The sequence below is a fragment of the Nanorana parkeri genome, unplaced genomic scaffold (assembly GCF_000935625.1).
Source record: "Nanorana parkeri isolate BGI_ZX_2015 unplaced genomic scaffold, ASM93562v1 scaffold1773, whole genome shotgun sequence".
NCBI lineage: Eukaryota > Metazoa > Chordata > Amphibia > Anura > Dicroglossidae > Nanorana > Nanorana parkeri.
In genome coordinates, this window is record NW_017308041.1 from 80,191 (window position 1) to 92,195 (window position 12,005).

Below are 12,005 nucleotides of genomic sequence, written 5' to 3' on the forward strand. Positions count from 1 at the left end.
TTGTTTAAAAAAAAAAAGTTAAATCTGTTTTAAAGTTAGCTTTTTTTAATATAAATATAAAATATATATATATTTTAAAAAAAACCCTGAGCTAATTGCTAACCTGAGTAGACTTTAGCACGCAAAATAAAAAACTGCCCCAAGGCACATGGAGAGTCTTCTCCTCGATGAGTTCTTTTTAAATTTCCTGATTGTGTATCTTCCTTGGGAAGGAACGGTACTGCATGTGAAATGCACATTGCTGCACACAAAAAGCAAGAAAATGCTCTTTGGAAATGCATTAAAATCTATTCAATTCTGTACATCTAAAATTCCACACATAAAATATACTTAAAAGCATTCTCACAAACACACTTTAAAAATGCATGTTTTAAGCAGAGAAGCGTGAACGGGTTCCTTTTTGTTCGTTTCAGCCCAGTTTTGTATTCCTCTACAGAGTCCTGTATAGCATATGTTCTTTGAATGGTTCTTGAATGCATTTTAAATATTAAAATGCTGAGGAACAATGTAGTAAGCAAGGTTTCCACAAGCTCGATTACTGGAAACCATCTACTAAAATGGCTTCTGCAGATGTAATCTCCATACCTCTATGTTTTTATCAATGAAATTGGAAATAGAAACACTTCCTGTCAGCACTGCCCCCACAGTTCACAATACTAACTGTTATACATCATGTATTGAATTGTGATGGCTGTAGAGATATCCAGTGGCATGTTATAGAAGTCATGTTTTCCTGGATACGTCGGCAGAATTTGGTTGCCATGGGTAATGGCTGCTTTTTCCTTTTCATCTTGTGCTCATTACTTTGTACGTAAAGGTGAAAACTCTCATTTTTGTTATGCACAACTGTGCTGATGAACGTTTTATAGTCGGTAATGGTTGTGGACTGTTTCATAATGATTCCCAGGAGGGTAAAAGTTGGAGCACTAGCTGTACATAGATGACATTCCTGTGTCCGATCCACCTTCCAGACACTGGCCCTGTTTGTTTTGGTATTAATGGCCTGTTTGCTTTGGGGCTGCCTGTGCTTGTCAAGCAGCATTTAGTTTGCATATTAAAGTTGTAACGGATGCCCTCTTTGTTTTTGTTAGGTCTTCACTTAAGTACAAAAGAGCCGTTCCCTAAGAGCGTAGAAAGTGGTGATAATGGGGAGGATGCACAATTGTTTAAAGCCCCGAGGCTTTTAATCAGCCATTATGACAATTAGGATAGCACACGTCTAATGCGTTAACCTACCGTGGTGACTTGCTTTTGGCAATCACCTTGAACTCATCTGTGGCCCGGAACTAAATAACTGACGCACACTATCTTATTAAAAGTGCTATTTAAATATCGTCGTTTTCCATAGCAAATCTTGGAGTAGATTTTCCTAATGTATCAGGCACAGTCGTTCATAGGAATTAGGAAAAATGTCCTAAAGAGCACTGACTACACCTGAACTTTGGGTGAAAGCTATGTGAATCTTGTGAGAAATTTGTGAAAAGATTTATAAATGGATGTCTGTACTAAATCATTGCTTTAAGGATTATACCAAATAAATTTGTTAGGGGCTCTTTTGGACATTTCTCTAATTCCTGTGAATAACACTATGATATTGTTTTGTATAATCCTTAATGCAATGATTTACTACAAGGGTCTATTTATAAATATTTTTACACAAGATTCCCCTGGATTTCACCCAAGATTCAGGCACAGCCATTGACAGCAATTAGCAACATTTCCAAGAAGCACTAACAATATATTGTTTTGTATAATCCTTAATGCAATTATTTACTACAGGGGTCTGTTTATAAATATGTTCACCCAAGATTCACACTTTTTTTTTTTTTTAATGGGATACCGTTCGAGAACGGTATTAAACTTGCTTGAAAACATTTGTAAATAGACCACTTTGTATATATTTAAACTGGATAAGAAAAAACATAGACCATATATATGAGAAAAGAAAATTCAACAAACTCATATTTAGCTTCTGTTAAAGTGACACTAAACTCAGGAGTTAAATCTTAAAAATGCATTCAAGTGCCTGAACTATTAACAAAAATGTATCTTATTTGTGTATCACTCGGCTGTAGATCCTCAAATCATCTCTGAAATCATATTGACACTGTCCTTCCTTCTGGAGGGTGGCTACTTTTTGCTCCCTATTGTCACTGTGTGTGTTGTAAAGTAACCACTGCTCCAAGCTCACTCCTGTGATGGTCTACAATCTCATGTTTAGTTTACTAATTTGTACTGAGATTGTCGTCCATCACAGGAGTGAGCTTGGAGCAGTGGTTACTTTACAACACACAGGGACCATGGGGAGCAAAAGTAGCCACCCTCCAGAGTGAAGGACAGTGTCAGCACCAATTCAGAGATGATTTGAGGATCTACAGCCGAGTGATACACAAATAAGATACAGTAATACCTTGGTTTACAAGTAACTTGGTTTGAGAGCGTTTTGCAAGACAAGCAAACATTTCTGAAAAATGTTGCCTTGATATACAAGCAAATGTCTTGCAATAAGAGCAAAATTTTGTAGAAAAGCGCCACCCGAATAATGTTGTAGCAGTGCGAGCGATGAATCTGTTCAACGACAATACAATGTCACATTGGATAGATTCCTTGTTAAGGTTTCACGAAATGAAAAAGATTCCATTGAGTCAAGAGATAGCAGTGATTCCGTTAGTGATAGTGAAAGTCGTCCTTCACAATGATCCTCCTCTCTCTTGTCCCCCTCACACCAGCCACGAAGGTACCGGTAATTGGTTTATTTTTCTTTATATTTTGTACAGTATTATATTACAGTACATTATTGTAATCATTTTTATATGAATATTTTTGGGTTGTGGAACGAATCATCTGAATTTCCATTATTTCCTATGGGGAAATTAGCTTTGATATACAAGCGCTTTGGATTACAAGCATGCTTCCGGAACTAATTATGCTCGTAAACCAAGGTATTACTGTACATGTTTTTAATGTATTTAAATGTATTTTTAAGATTTAACTTCTGAGTTCAGTGTCACTTAATGTAACTTATTTTGTTTGTAGTTGACGTTCTAATGCATAATATTTTCTCTCAGTATGAAGAGAAAAGGACTCAATAATGTATTACACTATGTAATACAACGAGAGATGTTTACTGCCTATTATACTGTAGGTTACAGCAAATGTGATTCTAACTGCCATTTTCTAGAGCCAGTTAGAAGCCAAAATCAAAAATCTACTTGCCTCCTAAGGATAGCACAATCGCTTTCATCCAGTTTTTATAAATGTAGCCATATATTTTTAAACCAAACCTTGCAGAGAGCAAACCAATGGCCGGACAAAACTATCAGTGGCATATGGGGAAAACAACATTTTATTATGCATAATTCACATTTTTAAAACATTAAAGAGGAGTTAAACAGTTTTAATGTATGCCAGCTGTCAAGATTGCCGTTGTGCTTATTTCAACTTTAAAGCCCTCAAATGCCTACAATCCATATAGAGCAGGGGTGAGCTGTACTTTAACTACAAATCGCAAAATGTCTCTGCCTCTGGGAGTCATGTCTGTAACACTCAGTCTTGCAATGCCTCATGGGACTTGTAGTTCAACAGCAGCTGGAGGACTGGAGTTGCCCACCCCTGATATAGAGGCAAAGATGGTGCCTTTCTTGGCTGTAACTGATAGGATGATGTAGTTCTGCTTTAGGTAAAAAAAAAATAATATAATTTAACATACAGATTCAAGTCTCAGAGGCTAAAAAGTTGTAATTTGAACCCCTGAAATGGACATAGAATGTAACTGCAAAACTGACACACGGTGCTCTTCCAATAAGAATAACTTTTTTTCACATGCATCTGTACAAAGAGCAACCGCTAGCATGGTTTCTGCTCCCTCTTTGAGGGCTTGTTCACACCATAAACCGTGCATTCCAGAGCAGTCAGCTGCTGGAACGCCCTGTATCTCATTCTGGCCGGGTTCCTGCGTTCAAGGGCGGGAGGGGGCGTGACGGTGCATTGAAGTCAATAGCACCACAGCCACGCCCGCAGTGCGATCGCCCGCAATTGAACGCATAGCACATCCGTGCCTGGATTCCGATCCAGGAAAAATAGTGCCTGCAGCATTTTTCAGATCACACTGGACTGGAAATGCATTGTGGCATGCGTTCTTGTGCGGGTGATCACACTTTGGGTCGTGGTGGTGCCATTGACTTCAATGCAGTGCCATGCCCCCTCCCACCCCTGAACGCACGATGTCGGCCAGGATGAGATGCAGTGTGTTCCAGCAGCTGACTGCTCTGGAACAAGCTGTTTATCGTATGAACAAGCCCTGAAGGCAGTTGCTTTCCTCTGTAAAGAACAAGCACAGCAGTAGCATAATCAGGTCCGATCATATCAAGACGCACCCTTTCACAATATGTATAGCAGTTGCTAACATCTTCTGATTATGGTAGGTTTCCTGGCTACCAAAATGATTCTGTGGCCTTAATTGATATAGTACTATAAATCACTGCATTATTTGCGTGTGGTCAACATACTACTTGATGTTCCCCACGTAATTTCCAAAGTTTGGCTGAGGCATGTAAAATTAAAATATGAGAATACTCTGGTCCTGATGGTAAAAAAGTCTGTTGCAGATTTTTAAGATTAAACACTATCAGTGAGAAGTAATTATGGAGTGTTAAAAAGTAAAAAAACTAGATATATCTGAACCTGCTGGTTGACTTGCATCTTGTCATGGTCAGTATTTGGAAATGAAAAACATATTCAGAACTGTGGTCCTGTCTCCACATGGAGCTTTTGTTGCATCCATCATAAGGCCTCATTCACACACAACGCAAGCAAAATTTTATATTGCGTACATACGTGTATATGCGTGCACTATATGCAATCCCAGAATGCATCACTTGTAATGGAATTTTTAATGTGCTATACGCATATACGCGCATATAGACGCTTATATATGCGCGTAAATACGAAGAAATACGCTGCCCGGACGCATCTCTGTTCCATTCTGTTTTTGCGCATATATACGCTACTCAAATATACGGCTCTATACGTGTGTATGGAGCCATTTATTTGCATAGGCTGCATATGGTACAATACGCACGTATACGCGCGCATACGTGTGGCAGTGTGAATGAGGCCTAAATAGATGGAAACATACATTTGGAATCCAACAAGGGCTGTGTGTGCTGAGTGCTGCCCCCATTCCACTGTGTGCCATGTAGCCGGTAGCTGCGCTCTCTAACATGCACAATGTGCATTAAAGGGCAACTTCACTTTACCAATTAATTTGGGAAAATTGAATTAACCATTTAAATCTGGCCCCCTCTTTCCCCTGCTATACTTACCTTTTGGCAAACTGCCTTTCTCCTCCGCTAGTATGGGGGTACTATCTGTACCCCCATACTGCTGTCCAGCGCAGACTTGCGCTATGGATTTTGAATTTCGCTCGCAAATGGTGAGCACTTGTTGGTCAGCACGGTCACCTGACCGATGAGAAGCACTTCTTAGCACAGTTAAATCCGGTTTTAGTTAAAACTACTTTTTGTATCCCCAAAAGTAGATGGTCACGAGGGACAAGTAAATTGGGCCCCAGCTTCAGCCCTTGGACAAGTAGATTTAAAAAAAAAAAAATTACACACACACACACACACACACACACACACCTTTTTAAATGTAGAGAGTCTTCTGGTATACTCATGGTTTGTTCTTGTTTTGCAGTGTGCTGTACAAGTAAAGCTGGAACTGGGTCATCGAGCCCAGGTTAGGAAGAAACCAACACTTGAGGGTTTCACCCATGATTGGATGGTATTTGTCAGAGGACCAGAGCACAGTAACATTCAGCACTTTGTGGAGAAAGTTGTATTTCACTTGCATGAAAGCTTTCCAAAGCCTAAGCGAGGTAAGAACCGTTGGTGTTTAGCTTATTTTATCAAAATATTCGCTGTATAGTATCTAACCTTTCACTTTTTGGTGTAACTGGTGCTGGAAAATTTGGTTGCTGAAATAATGTTGTATGGTGTAATATTGGTTTTTGTTCATTTCTCTTATTAAATGAACTTTGGTGGCTCTCCTCAGTACTTGCCTATATTTTGAGACATTATGTGGGCATAAAATGGGCACTGAATTGCCTCCAGCATTGCTAGAGCACAAATACCATGGTGAACCCAGTTAAAATGGCTAGAATTCTTGCTAGTGTTGATTAAATATAGTAATAAGTTTATGGAAAAGATTCATGTTGATATGATTAAACAGGCCAAATATCAGGCCATCAAAAAACTATATGGCTGGATTTGGCCACCGTGCACACAATTGCAAATGCCACTTAGCATTTAGACGTGGCTACAGTGCTGGTCCATGTGGCCAGATATGTGCTTGTGTTCTCCTGCATTAAGGCTCGCTTCTTGCTTGGGTTTTATTGAGCTATTTGGTGAATACAGTAGCCGTTTGATATTTGTTCTGGTTGTGTTGTACTTTACAAATTCCATTCACCCTGTGATATATTGGAAAAACAAAAGTGTATTAGGAAAACCTCCTATAGACTTGTCATATAACTTCCTTAGGTGGAATTGTAGTATGAATTATAGTAAAGGTACCTGAACACTGGAAAATTGTGTCTGCTCACATTTGTTTTTTTTTAAACATTTGTAGACGTGTAAGATTGCCTTTTGGCTTGTCACAATAAATATTTTGCACACGTCTTGATACTCATTTTATTTACGTTTTCCTTCACTTTAATGGCTAATATTGAGTACATTTTATTTGCATCATAGGCCTAAATCTAGATTGGTATTTCCACAGTTGGAAGTATGTGCTTAAGGAGGTACACAGTAGCTGATGTATGGGATTGTTAGGGCTTGGCATCTAAAAAGGAGAAGGTTGAGCCTATGCGCAATATTTCTGGACTACAGTTGATATACTCGTGCTATTCAATTGTCTAATGGTTTTTACAAGAGTAAACATATTTTTTATTATTTACTTGAAGGCCATCATACTCTTAAGGTAGCGTGGTGATTTAAGCATTGGGCGAGAAGTGTATGCTACTATATTCTCTGGTGGCCAACTTGGAGAAAAGCTTTTTGATTGGTTAATGGATTTCTTGAAGCATATGTGTACAAGGCAGGCAATGTGCCCCAAACAGCCTGAGGACACCACATCTTCAGATTCCCAAAGACTGCTGTAAATGGAAGTCACCATTACTAGTGGAACCTTGTGGTATACGGATGACTATGAAGCTTAATAAAAAAAAATAATAATAATAAACTTGTCACAAAAACCTTAAATTTGAAATTCATTGATTTTAAACAGTACTTGCAGAAATGGATGACATTATATGCAAATGTCTATTTTTTGTCAAGGCCATGGTTGGCACCCATACCTATCATGTTATAGTGAGGCTTGATAGGTAGAAAAGGGTAGGACCAAGTTACCTTTTACAGAAACTGTTGAGTTTTGATATACCTTCAGCTATTTATAAATTTGCTGATCAGCTTAATGCTTTCCAAAAAGGTTGTTTTGGTACATTATTTATTTAAATGTATTTATTTTATTTATTATAAATATGCTCAGTTTGATTTGCCTAGTTTTGTAGCCTTGGTTCTCAGTTGGCTGGCTTGGATGGTGCATATATTTTGGTTGTTTCATTTTTATACACTCTGCATTGCCCCCCCCCCCAAAAAGTCACCACCTGGAATTAATTTTTTTATGGTCTGGGGTTGTTTCAATTGGTCAGGTGCAGGTTCAGCAATGTTATGTCCCCAAAACATGAGGTCAGCTGTCTACCTGAATATACTGAATGACCAGGTTTTTCCATCAATTGATTTTTTTCTTCCCTGATGGCACATTGGGCCTATTCCAAGATGGCAATGCCAGGATTCATCCGGCTCAAATGGTGAAAGAGTGGTTCAGGGAGCATGAGACATAATTGTACACATGGATTGGCCACCACAGAGTCCAGCCCTTAACCCCACTGAGAATCTTTTTGATGTGCTGGAGAAGACTTTATGCAGTGATCCTAATCTCTCATTATCACTACAAGATCTTGGGGAAAAATGAATGCAACTATAGATGGAAATAAATGTTGTGACATTGCATAAGCTTATCGAAACTATGCCACGGCGAATGCATGCCGTAATCCAAGCTAAAGGTGGTCCAACAAAATATTGTGTGTGACTTTTTTTGGTCAGGCATTGTATTGTGCAAGATGTCCCAAGCCTGTCTCAAAGCAACTCTCTCTCTTTTACTGTGTGTGTTTGAATGATGATACTGTTAGGCCACTCACTGTCCAGCTGCTTTTGCAAAGGGAGCCTAATGAAGACATTTGAAGCTCACATATGGAATGTTTAAGCAGTAAAATGTTTATTTTCAAGAGTTTGGGAGGAAAGACCTCCTGTCTTGATTAAATGTATACATTGTGTATTTAAGTCTTTGATTTGAGTCTCTGTATAAATAGATTTCACGAAGCCCCCATTTGTGGGAAGTACATTAGTCTCTCAATGGTTTGTATATGTGTCTGTTGCTCCCTTCTAACCTTTTGGCTAGTGACTGATGCAGTTGATTCCTGTGATTTATAAGTGTATATGCACATTTTATCTTTGGCTCTAAAGTTAATCTGCAGCAAGAGCTGAGACCCAGAAACAAAGCAGAAATCAATTTTACTTCTAAATATTGTAGAGTTATCGAGATTGAAAATTTGGTGTTTGATATTATTATTTGTTTTTATTTTGTTATTTTATTTTTTTTAGCTGCATTTAGAAAAAATAGTCAGGTGCGTCCCAGGAATTAATTTTAACTTTTAAGCGCATGTAAAGGCAAGCTGTATTTTGCTGAAATCTCACTGACTGTTTCAATGGACAAAGGACAGATGCATCTAAACGCGAGCCATTTTAAGCATCTAGAAGCATAAAAAAAGCATCTAGCCTGACAGATTTTGCAGACAGATCTCTACATAAAAACCAATGTGGCTGTGAATGAAGCCTTAGACTAAGAGTCAGTGAATAACTATCAAATATTGCCGAATTGATGAGCATATAACTCGTGTTAAAAGTAATAACATTTTTTTCTAAATCAAAAGCTATTAGGTCATTTTACAAATTCTAGAAACTAACAAATCCTAATGGATAGATGTTACAATGTGTAACTAACGATTTGCCTCAGATCCTAAGGTCTCGTTCACACCTAGGCGTATTGCATATGCGCGACCGTCGCGCGTTTTTACTACGATTTGCGGTAAAAAAAGTCGCGCGTTTCCGGAGGCTACTTGGCTCTATCCCAATGGAAACGCGCAACAAAACGGCCCAAAGTAGTACATGTACCTTTTCAGGCGTGGGCCGTTTTGTAGCACGTTAGGGACGGGCGGAAATACGCCAAGGTGGGAACGAGACCATTGAATACAATGGGATTTACATTTTTGAGCGTTTTGTAGAGCGTTTGTCGAGCGTAGAACGCACTAAAAAACATTCAGGTGTGAACGAGGGCTAACTCTGTTTTTACACAATCTTTTCCCCCTGAATGGATGTTTATGATAGTCACATATCTGGTAGGTTACTACATTTTTTTGCCTCCGCAGCGAATGATAGGACAGTGATTAAGCAGCATCACACTAATGAGGTCATCCGCTGCTCCCTCATTAAGGCCCCATTCACACTGAGCGATTTATCGAGCGATTTTTGCAGCGATATCGCTCATATTTCCACACGATATCGCTCTATGTAGCTTCTCCAATCCATTTCAATGGTGCTGTTCACATCTCTCCGCTCAATATCGCTTGTAGCTCGTCGCTCCTACATGACCCTTTTTTCTGCAGATTTCGAGCGATTTTGCTCCTGATTGCATACAGCCCAATAGGAAAAAGTCGCGCAATATCGCACATATAAAATTGCGCGGAAAATCGCACGATTTTCATGTCGCTCGACGCTCAGTGTGAATGGGGCCGTAAGCATGTCCACTGAAAACACTGTGTGGAGTGATGGAGTATGATTGGCTCTCCCCTAAATTTATTCTGTGCAGGTATTATAGGAGGCTTATGGCAAAACAGATTCAATTTTTGGCTAGGAAACAGCTCCAACCCCCCAACAATGATATATTTTGTGAAAGCAGAGGCCCTGTAGAATAAGAAAGTGCTAGCTGCAATTTATTATGCAACATGATATTTGCGCAAATGTTTATCAAACCAGTATTTTTAGGATAAAATACACTAAAATAAAATTTAGTGCACAGAAACAGAACACAATACCCAGTTTTTTGGTAAAAAAAAAAAAAAAGATGGGGTCACATCAGGTAAATTTTAGATACCAAACTTGATCTCCATACCCAAAATTTCCCATAGGGGACACTTGAAAAGCTTTTACCGCTTAGAATTATTGCTCTCACTCTCAGAGCAATTTTCGTTTTTGCACGTAGGCGTTTGCGTATGTGCATCCACTTGGGGGTGGGAGACATTAAAACATTTATTTGCATTTTTTTTGTTACTTTTTTTTACACTAATCATATTGCTATCACATGTAATGGCAAATAGGATGTGACAGGTTCTCTTTATGGAAACATCCGAGGTCTTTCAGACCCCTAATGTCACCTAGAGACCCCAAAGAAGCTGAGGAAGCAGAGATCTGCTTCCCCTGCTTCTTCTCCTGGCTCTAAGAGCCGGTGAGTGTAAACCAATGACACCGGAAGTTATATAATACACATCACTTCCGGGTCCAGTGATCGGAAAAGAGATCAGCGGCTAGAAACCTGCTGATCTCTCCGATCGTTGCGGGGAGACCCGCCGTGCTGGTCCTGAGCCCCGCACGGGGGACAGTGGAGCCTGGGGAAGCTGGCGGAGGAGGAGGTGGGTGCAGCACGATCCGCCGATCGGTACAAATGATCCGGCGGCTGTATAGACGCTGATCGGTTGTACCTGAACAGCCATTGCCAGCTGTTTAAAATGACACCAAGAACACGGCTGCAGCAGCAGCTGTGTTCTTGGTATAACCACTCCTCTGGTTATACCATTGTGGCCTGTTGCATATTGCGGCCTGTAAGTAGGTAAAGAGGTTTAACACCAGGCAAACGGCTAAATACACAGATGAGATACATATGTGTGAGCTTTTATACCTATGAAAGGATTTGTACTTCTGTCAATCCAGTCCTGAGATTTACACAGCCCTTCCACACAGCAAAGCTCTGTCAGGAAGAGCAGGACATCTGCTTTTTGCTGACTGCAGTTTAGTAACACTTGCATGTCATGTTTCTTCCCCAGCCTTTGACTGAAAGAAGAAGCAGCAGACTGATGAGCTCATCTGTCATTCTGCTCTCCTCCTATTGGCATGTAACTTGTTAGCACAGAAGACTGTGGCATACCTGTGACTGCCTCTTTTTGTTGCTTCTCTCTCTCCTAGTCTGAGCTGTGCTGTACAGGGACAGCAAACAGCTGATACCCAATCATTTCAGGTACTTTAAACTGCCTTAAATGCATTAAATACATTTAATGATGTGATAATGAATACATCTCTAGCGGCAATAATTTGTGTCTTTATGTCTGCTTGGAATTGAGCGTTAAATCACCACTGAAACCTCTGGGTGTGCAAAGCTTTTTAGATTCAAAGTTATGTGTGAATATCTATGGTGAATAAGGAACTTACTAATGACCGATAGGCATCTAGGAAAGCCATTAGTGCTAAATGGCAAACATATTAAAATGTTTAAAAACCAACATAAATAGAGTGTTTCACTGGCTGCAAACACTAGCTGATGTTGGACTTGAATATATCAAACTCTACTTGTATATATTACTATAGTAATAGGTTATACTAAATAGTATGTAGCTGATGATCATCTTGTTTGTTTTTTAGTTTTTACATCCAAAAGTGGATGTAATAAAAAAAAAAAAAAAAAAATTGTTTAGTGTCTTATTTTTACCTCTCTTCCTACAAGGATTTTATTTAAAAACATAAATTAAAAAAATGACGAATGTGTATTATTTTTATTTATATCTATCCTATCTATCTATTTTTTGTGTTCGTTATATTTCTCAGGAATGTAGATATTCT

General features: G+C 39.1%; 1 protein-coding gene across 3 annotated transcripts in view; it reads left to right on the top strand.

Moving 5' to 3' along the window:
• The window catches only part of MLLT3 (MLLT3, super elongation complex subunit), a 196,778-nt gene that overhangs the window by 2,844 nt on the left and 181,929 nt on the right, over positions 1 to 12,005 (top strand). For 2 of the 3 annotated variants that reach the window (XM_018571520.1, XM_018571522.1), the window contains exon 2: positions 5,698 to 5,878. In XM_018571520.1, coding sequence (XP_018427022.1) covers positions 5,698 to 5,878 — 181 coding nt within the window. Of the gene's footprint in view, positions 1 to 3,840; positions 3,855 to 5,697; positions 5,879 to 12,005 lie in introns of all 3 variants that reach the window. The other variant, XM_018571521.1, reaches the window with a different exon arrangement.